This window comes from Petaurus breviceps, unplaced genomic scaffold (genome assembly GCF_028583685.1).
Source record: "Petaurus breviceps papuanus isolate PSGF00001 unplaced genomic scaffold, PetGlider_PUasm1.0 156, whole genome shotgun sequence".
Lineage (NCBI taxonomy): Eukaryota > Metazoa > Chordata > Mammalia > Diprotodontia > Petauridae > Petaurus > Petaurus breviceps.
In genome coordinates, this window is record NW_027185720.1 from 11,288,366 (window position 1) to 11,300,127 (window position 11,762).

Genomic DNA, 11,762 nt, shown 5'->3' on the forward strand with positions numbered 1-11,762 from the left:
CCTTCTTTCCTTCCTTCCGTTCTCCCTCTCTCCTCCCTTCCTCCCTCAGAACTTTATTAGGGAAAGACAGCGTGTCTGGAGGAGGGTGCTGGGGAGTTGTGGGGAATGCTGTGTTGCAGGTTTGGGGGTTAGGGGGGGCTGTGGTTCCATTAATTGACCGCTAGCCCTTGGGGAGGGGGCATGTTGGGCCAGAGCTTGGAAGGGGGCAGGCCTGCGGGTGGGCCGGGTCTGGCTCCAGGAGGGAGCAGTCCTGTCTCCTGGCCGTCCTGTGGGCTTCCAGCTCTGATTCCTCGGCCCGTGTGTCTTAGAGATGAACTCAAGCGTCATTACAACCTGGGGGAGTACTGGATCGAGGTGGAGATGGAGGACCTGGCCAGCTTCGATGAGGACCTGGCTGACCACCTGTATAAGCAGCCGGCCGAGCACCTGAAGCTGGTGAGACCCCCCCCCCCCCCGGGCTGCCCCTTCCCCTGCTGCAGGAGCAGCTCCTAACAGCCCGTCCTCCCTTCTCCCAGCTGGAGGAGGCGGCCAAGGAAGTGGCAGACGAGGTGACCCGGCCGCGGCCGGAGGGGGAGGAGACGCTTCAGGACATCCAGGTCATGCTCAAGTCTGATGCCAGCCCGGCCAACATTCGGAGCCTAAAGGTGAGCGGGTTTGGGTGGGAGATCTGGAGAGGGGGCAGCCGAGGGCCGGTGTGGGTGGGATGGCCTGGTCCTCAGCTCCTCGCTCTGGAGCCTGACAGGACCCATTTCACAGGGGAGGAAACTGAGGCCCACCGAGGGGAAGTGTCTTGTCCTTGTTCTGTAGCACACTCCGTTTCGCTCCTACCCTTTTGGGCTCCCAGCCGCAGGGCTGTGAACAAGGAGCTTGACTCCCTCGGGCACTGAGGGTAAAATCACCCGCAGATGAGAGGCCCACCCTCTCCTTTGTACTTATGTCCGCAGCATCTGGCATGGTGCCTCACACACAGTAGGTGATTAATAAATGCTCATTGAATGGTGGGCAGTACCTACGTCTCAAGGAGGCTGTGGGGCGCCAGTGAGATAGCGTGTGAGAGCGCCTCCAGGCCTTCAGTGCCCATGTCAGTTATGATTCACATTAGTGATGTCTGAACGGTGGGGTTGGCTGCCTGGGGAGGAAGGAAATGAGCATTTATTAATTGCCTAATGTGTGCCAGGCACCGTGCTAAGCCACTACAACTATGATGTCATTGGGTCTTCACTACCATGGCAGCTAATGCCGTTATTGTCCCCATTTTACAGTTGAGAAAACGGAGGTATTTGGAGGTTAAGGGCCTTGCTCAGGGTCACACAGCTGGTAAATGTCTGAGGCCGGATTGAGCTCTGTTCTTCTTCCCTCCAGGCCCAGTCTTCCATCCACTGTACAACCACTGTTTAACTTCCTTAAAACATCAGGTAGTGAGTCTCCTGTCACTAATGGTAACCAAGCAGGGGCTGCATGGCTGCCGAGAGCTGGTCCTTCAGTTCAGGCTTGTCTTGGTGGTTTCTGAGGACCCTTTTCACTCTCCTTGAGGTCCTTAAGTTATCTATCTGAGCCACACGTTCCTCACCTGTAAAACGAGGAGGGATGATTTAAGTCTGTGATTCTCAAAACCTGAACAGCTGTCATGTGGAAGGGAGATGAGCCTGATTGGGGTTGGGCTGCTTCCAGCAGGTAGAGCCAGATGTGGGGCAGGCAGGCTCAGTAGTGAGTCCCCATCATGAGAACTCTTTGAGAAGAAGATAGATGACCACTTGCCCTTCATGTCAGAGGGGATTCAGGCTTGCCACCTCAGAGACTCTGCGGTTCTAAATGGAGTGTCAGTTGGGACTGGAACACAGTCAGGGCTTTTATCTGCTGCCCTGCAGAGTGTAATCTAAGGTGGGATCAGGTGGGTGGTCAGACCGCCTCGCCCTCCTTTTCTTCCTCCCTTCCTTCCTTCCTCTTTCTTTCCGTCCTTCCTTCCTTCCTTCCTTTTTTCTCTTTATTTCTTTCTCCTTCCTTCCTTCCTTCCTTCCTTTATTCCTTTCCTCTTTCCTTCCTTTTTTTCTCTCCTTCCTCTTTTTCTCCTTTTCTCTTTCCCTCCCTCCCTCCTCTCTTCCTTCCCTCCCTCCCTTTTCTGCTTTCTTCCTCCTCTTCCCCTCCATCTTTCATCTGTGACATGAAGGGGTGCTCTGACTAGATGCTGCTTCTGATCCAGACTCTGCTCCTTCACCCTCTGCGTGTTCTCAGAGGGCCCAGGGAGGGTCAAGGTGGGTCTTGCCTGATGTTGTCACCCTCATCTCACGATGTTCTTGCCCCAGTCTGACATGATGTCCCACCTGGTGAAGATTCCGGGCATCATCATCGCAGCCACGGCAGTGCGCTCCAAGGCTACCCGCATTGCCATCCAGTGCCGCAGCTGCCGTAACACCATCAACAACATCAGCGTGCGCCCGGGCCTCGAGGGCTACGCTCTGCCCAGGAAGTGCACCACGTGAGTTGGGGCCTTCTAGGTTGGACCTTGGGCCACTTCTTGCCTCTGGTGAGGGCCCAGCGGAGGCCGGCTTTCCTTGGTCTGCATGCTTGCAGCGGGGTATCTGGAGTGTGCTCTGGGTGGCCTGGGGGACCTGGTTCTGACTTTCTTGCCTTCTGTCCCACACCTCTAGGGATCAGGCCGGGCGCCCCAAGTGCCCCCTGGACCCCTACTTCATCATGCCTGACAAGTGCAAGTGTGTGGACTTCCAGACCCTGAAGCTCCAGGAGTGCCCAGACGCTGTGCCCCATGGAGAGATGCCTCGGCACATGCAGCTCTATTGTGACAGGTGAGAGGTGCTGCCTTGGAGTCCCACGGGCTGGGATCTGGGCATGTCAGGGCAGGGGGACCTGTGCAGACTCACAGGGGCACACTGCCCCTTGAGGGCAGGAACTGTGGTTTTTGTCTCTGTGTCTCCAGCATCTGACACAAAGGAAAGGCTTAATTTATGCTCATCAGTGGATAGCTGAGGGATTCTGCTTGGTTTGGAATGAGGGCCTGGCCTGGCTGACCTCTGGGATTTAACATGAAGGATCCTCGAGGTCACCTTGTCCCGTACCCTTCTTACACAGAAGAGGAAGCGTCTTCTCTGGCCCCGAGTGAGTGGGGAGAGATCAGAGTCTGTGAATGCTCCATTGCATGCCAGACTTATTCCTCTCTCCCCAGGTACCTGTGTGACAAGGTTGTTCCTGGCAACCGAGTCACAATCATGGGCATCTATTCCATTAAGAAGTTTGGCATGAATTCGACCAAGGGCCGGGACCGGGTGGGCGTGGGCATCCGCAGCTCCTACATTCGCGTCCTGGGCATCCAGGTGGACACCGATGGCTCAGGTAAGCTGGCTGGGAAATGGGGCAGCGCTCACCATCGAGACTGGGGGCGCAGCATCTAAAGCTGGCACCAGCCGTCCTTCAGAAATGAGGGAGCCTGGGGCCCGGGGAGGGCAGGGCCCTGGTCCAGTCTCTCAGGACCCAGTAAAGTACATGGCAGAGCCAGGATCTGAACCCAGGTCTCCTGACTCCAAACCCTTTTGTTTCCCCATTCCTCTGCACTGTCAATTCTGTGAATCTGTGAGTTCTGGAATATTATCACCTAGAGCATGATGAGAGGGGAATGAGAAAGAGCCTGAGCCCCAAGAGGCCAGGGCCTGGCTAGGGTGGCAAATGTGGAGGTGGGGCACGGGGGAATGCCTGCTGGCTCACTCTGGAGTGCTGGAGATGCAAACGTGCCCGCACGAGCTTCCTTTCCGTTTATTCAGCTTAAGCACCAGATAAAGTGGGCATTTCCACGCACATACGGGGATAGGGAGAGCAGACGGGCGTGAAGCTGGGAGTCTTATGTGCAGCTTGCTCTTAACTTTCAGGGTCTTGGCCTCTCGTCTGGGGGTGCAGGGGGAGGGTGGCCAGTGTCTTTGGGCCTGGGGGGGTCCCCAGGAAAGAAGGGAGAGCTCTCGTCCCAGAGATGCGGTGAAGGGAGACTCCCTGGTTGTGACGGTGGCTGGCTGGCTGGCCTTGGGTCAGGAGACCGGAGTTTTGGTGCCGGCTTTGCCTTGGCTTTGCTGGGTGACTATGGGCCGGTGGCTTGTCTTCCTGAGGCCTCAGTTCCCACATGTATAGATCAGTTTTGGCTCACTGACCCCTGAGGTCCGCTGGAACCCTCTGTAGGGCGTGTGACTTGGGACAGGCCAGGGGGCGCCATGTTTTGGCATCCCCATGCTTGTGGCCACATGTCTAGTTATGTGTCCCCAACATAAAGACCCACCAGACCCCCTTGCTGTCTGAGTGGCCTTGGACACATCTCTTTCTTTCTCTGTAAAATGAAGGCCTGGACCCCAGTCCACGACTTTGTAGCTTTTTTTTTGCCTCAGATGAGCTCCTTCCCCTGCCTGGGCCTCAGTTTCCTCCTCAGTCACTTGAGGGGGGTTGGACTAGGTGGCGTCTGGGTCCCTTCCAGCTCTGGAGCTGTGGTCCCCTGACCTTCCCCCATCCCCCAGGCCGAAGCTTTGCCGGGTCCACGACCCCCCAGGAGGAGGAGGAGTTCCGGCGCTTGGCGGCCATGCCCAACATCTATGAGGTCATTTCCAAGAGCATTGCGCCCTCCATCTTTGGGGGCTCAGACATGAAGAAGGCCATCGCCTGCCTCCTTTTCGGGGGCTCCCGCAAGAGGTGAGGGGGGAGGGGTGGGGGTGAGCCCCTCCAGTCCGAGACCTCATCGTGTTCTGGCAGAGGAGCCAGTGTTGGGGGCGCTTCCCTTTCTGGGCTCCTCCTGGGCAGATTGCAGAGCCCTCTGTTGTGGGGCTCGGGAGTCAGCCTCAGAGTAGCAGAGGGGATGCCCCTGGATGACAAGCAGGGTCCCCACGGCCAGGGCTCCTCCCCTCACCATCGGTCCCTCGCTCCCTTCCTAGGCTCCCAGATGGGCTTACACGCCGAGGAGACATCAACCTGCTGATGCTGGGCGACCCTGGCACGGCCAAGTCTCAGCTTCTGAAGTTTGTGGAGAGGTGCTCCCCCATCGGGGTAAGTGGCACAGGGAAGGACGGGGCAGAAGGCTGCTCCGGCTGACCTTAGACTTCAGAGGGTTATTGTAGGATCCTAAGGTGAGAAGGGGCCTAGGGCAGGACAGGTCAGCAGCTGATTCTCACCAGAGGGGGAGGGAGCAGGACCCACCCGCTCATGCACTTGCCCTCCCAGTACAGGGCACAGCCAGTGTTTCTGTCCTTAAAAAGAGGCTCCTGTTCACTGATGTCTTGGGGGTCTGAAGAGCTGGGTTTTAGTCCTGCCTTTGATGGGACACCAGCTGTGTGCCCTTGACCTCTGTGTTCAAAGCAGTCTCTCTAAGGCTCCCAGAGGAGGAGCTGCCCTGCATCAGTAGATGGAGTTTCCCTACCGGGAGCTCCCTGCCTTATCTTTACTGACGTCTTTCTTTTTCCATCACCTTCATTTCTGAATTGGTCTCTTTCCCTCCCCTGTGCAAGGAGCCATCCCTTATCACAAAGGTATAAAAGAGAGGACAAAACAGTCCAGCAGCCTGTGTGCTGTAGTCTGCACGCACCGGGGAAGGGAGAGAGGTGCTACGGCCCTGTGTGGCTTACGGAGATTTTGGGGTGTCATGTCCCACTTGGCCTCAGCGGTGAGGGGTCAGGCATCAGCCTGGGGAATGGCACAGAGCTGGATCTGGCATCAGGATCTGAGTCCGCCATGTGACTGCCCCTTACCACGTCTGTGGCCCTGGGCAGGCCAGCTTCTCAGGGTTGGGATAGATGACCTAGAGGGCTCTTCCAGCTCCAAATCTGTGACCCCAGGAAAAGAAGGGAAACCGAGGCTTATAGGACACAAGTAGCAGGGCTATATTTCTCAAAACGTGCCTCCCCCTTCTCCCAGAGAGTAGCCCTGACCCCGGTTACGGGGAAGCTTAACCTGGGGCCCGGGGGCCGATGGAAAAGAATGACACGATGACTGATACTTAATGTGTCCTTCAGTCATGTCCAAACAGGACTCCAGAAGGGCGTCCCCAGGCCGCCCTTGGGGTCTGGGACGCACAGAGGGTCGGGGGTCCCAGGCACTGAGGCCTTGGTTCTGCGGCACTCTTGTTTCCCCGCCAAGGACAGAGGCTGCTGCTGGGCATTTGGACGTGGGGGTGTCTGAGCCCCCTCCCCTAAAAACAAGACCCTCGCTCCTCCCTAGGTGTATACCTCTGGAAAGGGGAGCAGCGCGGCCGGCCTCACGGCCTCCGTGATGAGGGACCCTTCCTCCCGCAACTTCATCATGGAAGGAGGCGCCATGGTCCTGGCTGACGGGGGCGTCGTGTGCATCGACGAGTTTGACAAGGTGAGCGGGAGGGCGCGGCGGGGCCTTGTCCTGGGCCAGGCACTGGGGGGGGCGGGGCTGACAGGCCTCTCTGTCCCTCTGTTATTGCTGTCTGTCTCCGTCCGTCTCTGCATCTGTCTGCTCCTCTGTTATCATCCCTCCCCCTCCCCGTCCTCTGTCCACATGATGCACAATCTTACAGACTGAGTTCAGGACCTGACTGTGTGACCCTGGAGAATCGTTCCACCCTCTCGGGGCCTGTTTCCTGCTCTGTTGAAGGGTCCAGTAAGACCTAGACTTCCTCCACCACAGGGGGCTGTGAGGAAAAGGCTTTGGAAGCCTCGAAACGCTGGCGGAAATAATAGCTTTGTTTTAGTCCCCAGACCTAGACTCAGGGATTCCAGTGGTCTCCAAAGCCTGTTTGACCTGCTGTGGGGAGGCCTCTGACCAGGGGTGGGAAGCCAAGATCACAGACCTGGGCTCGTTTTACAAAAGAGGAAACTGAGGCCCACTTGGGTCACACTGATGAGTGACGGGCAGGATTTGAACCCTGGATCTCTGACTCTAAATGTAGCTCTTTCCATTGGGCTGCACTCTGCACATGCCTCAGTGGGGAGTTTGGAGGGTGGGGGCTGGGCCTTATCTGCTCTCTCCCCTCAACAGATGCGAGAAGACGACCGAGTGGCCATTCACGAGGCTATGGAGCAACAGACCATCTCCATCGCCAAGGTGGGGCTGCCCTGAGACTGGCAGGCTGGGCTGGCAGTGCCCTTGGAGCTGGGGGGTGGGGTAGGGCTGGCAGTGCCACCTGGGTTGGGGGGGCTGGCAGTGCCCCTGGGCTGGGGGGAAGCTGGGACTGGACCCAGACCCAGGCCCACCTTGACTCTCCCTGTCCTGCCCAGGCTGGCATCACCACCACCCTGAACTCCCGCTGTTCCGTACTGGCTGCCGCCAACTCTGTCTTTGGCCGCTGGGACGAGACCAAAGGCGAAGACAACATTGACTTCATGCCCACCATCTTGTCCCGCTTCGACATGATCTTTATCGTGAAGGACGAACACAATGAAGAGAGAGACATGGTATGGGAGTCCGAGGGTCGCAGGCCATCAGGGCCAGGTCATGCTGGGGTGCTGCGTGTGCAGAGGGGGAGCAGTCTGGCGGTGGCCCTAGGGACGGGGCCTGGTGAGGCTGGGTACTGGGCTGATGGTGCCCTGACTCGGACCCCTGCTGGCTGGGTGACTGCTATGACCGGACGTAACCGAGAAGGCCCTGTGAAGTCACGGGTTCGATCCCTTTCTGTCTCTAAAGGTTCAGCAGCGTTTTCCGCTGGGAGCCCCAGGGAGCGGCCTCATCCTGCCCCCTTTATTTTAGAGATGGGGAGACTGAGGCCCAGGGAGACCGTGTGACTTGGACTGTGGGCTCACAGGTCTGGAGCTGGAAGGGACAGATGAGGAGACTAAGGCTCCGATGGGGCCGAGGCACAGGATAGTGGAGCCACATCTGTGTGCTCTGGGTCATTACTCTTCCTTCTTTCTTCTCCTTGGAGAAGAAAAAAGAGTCTCGTGTTTCCTGGTCAGCGGGCCACTGGTCAGCGCCTCCCGTGTGCCCGGCACTGCTGCTGCTGGGTAGTGGCCACGGAGTACAGATCAGAGGTGACAGTGTGCCCAGCAGAGTGAGGGTTAGGAAAGGGGCAGTGAGTGCGGCAGGCGGCTCCTTGTCTTTCCTCAGCCTCTGACATTGTGACCTCAGGCCGGTGCGAGCCCCCACGGGGCTTCCTGTGCCTTCAGTCTCTGCACTGGGGGGGATGGAAGGAGGCCTGGGTGCAATCTCCACCCTGTCCTATGTTTCTTGTGTGTAGCCTTTGGCACCCGCTTTTCTGGGCCTCAGTTTCCCCATCAGTACAGTTCCTCATCCTCCAAAGTGCCTTCTGGCTGTGAAATCCATGGTCCTGGTGCTTGGTCTCCGGGATCCCTCTCCCTTTCATGCCCCTGCATCGCCCCCTGCTCGGGGTCAGACCAGGGAGTCACTATGTGTCCTTTTGCACCCCCAGACTCTAGCCAAGCATGTCATCACACTGCACGTGAGCGCGCAGACCCAGACACAGGCCGTGGAGGGTGAAATCGAGCTGGGCAGACTGAAGAAGTTCATCGCCTACTGTCGATTGTGAGTCTGGGGTCCAGCGGGGGTCGGGGGGGGTGTCAGCCTGAGGAGCTTTGGCCGATTCTGTCTGGCATGTGGAGGGTCTGTGAGACAGGCCTGTGTGCTGACATGCAGGACGGTGCATTGGCCGTGGGTTGGTCATCTCTCTGCAGCTGAACGACCCTCCCCTTTTTAAAAGGTCGGAGGAAGTTCAGCCTTCTGTGGCGTTGGCCAAGTGCCCATTGTTGGCAGAAGTGCCCACCTCCGTCTCTGTATGTTGGAGTGAGGGGGGCAGGACAGATCCCCATTCTTGGGGCCCCTCCTTAGGATGAGCACCCATCTTCCCTGAGCCTGACTCCTGGTTGTTCTAGCCTCTGAGCCTTTGGGCAGTCCCTGGACCTGAGGCTCATCCTCAGACATCTGGGTGTGGGGTTCCGGGGCTGACTGACCGCTGGGGCCCTTCCCCTGCTGGCCTCACTCCTTATCCACTGCCTGATGCAGGAAGTGTGGGCCCCGCCTGTCTGCCGGGGCTGCGGAAAAGCTGAAGAATCGTTATATCCTGATGCGCAGCGGGGCCCGCCAGCACGAACATGAGAGCGAGCGCCGCTCCAGCATCCCCATCACGGTCCGGTGAGTGGGGGGAGCGCTCCCACTCTGGCAGGGCCCCGGGAGCTCGGCCCAGATTCACGGGGGGCACTTTGGAAAGGGGGTGGACAAACCTGCATTTCCCAGCATTGGGTTTGCTTCTGGTCGGGGACATGGCTGGGCAGTCACCCCCCAAGCAGATTTGTGAAAGGGCTCCCTTTACCCAACATCCATCCATCCTCTGGGGCCGAGAGGAGCCTAAGCCTGTGTGACCTCACTGGATCTCATGACCTCAGTTAAGTGGGTTAAGCTGGGCCTCAGTTTCCTCCTCTGTAAGATGAGGGGTTGGACCTGCTGGCCATTGGAGGCCCTGCCACTCTCGGGCTGGGGTCCTGTGGTTCCTCTGGGGGCTGTCTCTGTGTCCCCTCTCTCCTTTTCTTGTTCTTCATTCCACCGGCCTCAGACAACCCAGGCCTGGACCAGCCCACACCCATCCTGGGGAGCTGGGGTCCCAGGGCGGGTCTGGTGCATCCGGCTGAAGCATCACCACAAGGCCCTGGTTTGGGTCCGAGGCCCCGCTCAGGGTCTCCTCCCTGCCCCCGCAGGCAGCTGGAGGCCATCGTCCGCATCTCCGAGTCCCTCAGCAAGATGAAGCTGCAGCCCTTTGCCACAGAGGCCGACGTGGAGGAGGCGCTGAGGCTGTTCCAGGTGTCCACGCTCGACGCCGCTCTCTCTGACTCCCTGTCAGGTAAAGGCGGCAAGGGGCCCAGCCTTCTGGCTGCCTCTGAGAGGCAGCTTGGCCCAGAGACTGCTGGGCGAGGAGCCGGGCTCTGGGTTCCAGTCCTGGCTCTTCCACTTCCCATCTGTGTGACATTGAAACTCGGGCCTCGGTTTCCCCTGGGTCAGATGCGGGGCTTAGACTGGCTGACCTCTGAGGTCCTGGAGCGGAGCTGACCCATGGGGTCGTATAGGTCATCTAAGCGCTCACAGTGGTGGCGCTGGACCCAGGGGCTCTCCGCCCTTCTGGGCCTCAGGGGCCAGACCTTCCCATATCCCCCCTGCTTCTCACCACTGGCCCGGCCCTCTGTGCTCTCCGGCAGGGGTGGAGGGCTTCACCAGCCAAGAGGACCAGGAGATGCTGACGCGCATCGAGAAGCAGCTGAAACGCCGCTTCGCCATTGGCTCCCAGGTGTCCGAGCACAGCATCGTGCAGGACTTCACCAAGCAGGTAGCGCCCCTTGGCCCTGCTCCCTCCAGCCTGTATTTATTTTGTGTTGTATGAGCAGCTGCTTCTGTAGAGGAGCTCGGGTGTGGTCCCCGATCTCGGGGCCTGCCGCTCACGGTCAGTGGGTTGGTCCAGCCGAGCCAGGCTCGGCCTGAGGGGCTGTGTAGCCCAGGGGATGAGAACAGAAGCTTCTTGGGAGCGGCCCCTGCCCCACAGCACCAGGCACAGGACCGGCGCTTCCCGAGGGCTGGCAGGTTTGACAGCTGTGTGACTTTGGGCCAGTCACTGCCTTGAACCCATTTCCTCAGCTGTAAAATGAGGGTCATGGCCAGCACTGATGAAGGCCCACTGTGTGTTGGGTGTACTGCAATACCAAGGCTGTTGTTGAGATGCCTTCCCTGGCTCCCCACCATTGGGATGCAGAGTGGCCCTTTGGGGGCTCAAAAGGCAGAGCGGTCACAAGCTGTCCCCGTCTTCCTTTGCCCAGAAATACCCCGAGCACGCCATCTACAAGGTCCTGCAGCTCATGATGCGCCGTGGGGAGATCCAGCACCGCCTGCAGCGCAAGGTCCTCTACCGTCTCAAGTGACCTCCTGAGGGCTCCCCAGGGCTGGGCTGCCTCCCCCGCGGCTCCCCCCCTGCACCAGGGTGCCAGCCTGAGCGACTCAAAGTTGGAGTTGGTAGAAGTGGCAAATCCACGAGGCTTTGGATGGTATGGGTTTTGTAACAATAAAGAAGTGATGGAGTTTTTGGAGAAGGTCAGCGTCATGTGGGAGCCCTTGTGGTGGGAGCTCATGGCTCCCTCTGGGAGCACCCTGCTGGCCCCTTACCTCTTGTCTGGGGCGGGGCCCCTGCCCCCATGGCTGGCGGGGGCCCTCATCGAGACTCAGACGGGCTTTGGGGTGCTCTCGCCCTGTTTTTGAAGTAACCCCACTCCCCAGTCAGGGCAGGTTGGCCAGGTGCCAAGGGGACTTACCCAGAGTCACACTGCCAGCATGCATTCCAGCTTAGCTAGAAGATAAGCTGAGAGCAAGAAGCTGCGTGTGTGTGTGTGTGTGTGTGTGTGCGCGCGCGTGTGTGTGTGTGTGTGTGTGTGTGTGTGTGTGTCTTTGTCTTTGTCCCAGTTATTGGTGGTGGTGCCTGGCCAGCAGCTGCCCTGGCTTTGCAGAGCCCAGGCCTTCTGCAGGTGACTGTGGAGCCCTCGGGAGAAGAGGCCAAACCCAGGAAGGGGTTTCCGAGCCTGGAACCATCTCGAGCCTCTTTGCACTCACAAAGAGGCCTAGACTCTTGTCTGAAGTTAGCCCTGGGTCTGTGGGACTGAGCTGAAGGTGTGGGGAGACCAGTATCTGCGAATGTGGGAATAATCCCTGGCAAAAATGATTCGGGGGTCCAGGCAGGTGAGGAGGGCCAAGTTCAGAAGCTGGTGCATCAGTAAATACAGTCTGTCTGACATCAATTAGATGTTTTTAGTTAAATGTCAGTTATCAATTAA

General features: G+C 58.6%; 1 protein-coding gene across 2 annotated transcripts in view; it reads left to right on the forward strand.

The window, feature by feature from the left end:
* Positions 1-11,027, forward strand: part of MCM5 (minichromosome maintenance complex component 5) — a 12,097-nt gene extending 1,070 nt beyond the window's left edge. For both annotated transcript variants that reach the window (XM_069082038.1, XM_069082039.1), the window contains exons 3-17: positions 309-435; positions 516-644; positions 2,304-2,476; positions 2,649-2,804; positions 3,182-3,348; positions 4,509-4,680; positions 4,920-5,031; positions 6,199-6,342; positions 6,985-7,050; positions 7,224-7,400; positions 8,372-8,484; positions 8,962-9,090; positions 9,651-9,793; positions 10,146-10,273; positions 10,758-11,027. In XM_069082038.1, coding sequence (XP_068938139.1) covers positions 309-435; positions 516-644; positions 2,304-2,476; positions 2,649-2,804; positions 3,182-3,348; positions 4,509-4,680; positions 4,920-5,031; positions 6,199-6,342; positions 6,985-7,050; positions 7,224-7,400; positions 8,372-8,484; positions 8,962-9,090; positions 9,651-9,793; positions 10,146-10,273; positions 10,758-10,859 — 2,038 coding nt within the window. In that variant the 3' untranslated portion in view covers positions 10,860-11,027. The remainder of the gene's footprint in view (positions 1-308; positions 436-515; positions 645-2,303; positions 2,477-2,648; positions 2,805-3,181; positions 3,349-4,508; positions 4,681-4,919; positions 5,032-6,198; positions 6,343-6,984; positions 7,051-7,223; positions 7,401-8,371; positions 8,485-8,961; positions 9,091-9,650; positions 9,794-10,145; positions 10,274-10,757) is intronic.
* Positions 11,028-11,762: the final 735 nt, after the last annotated feature.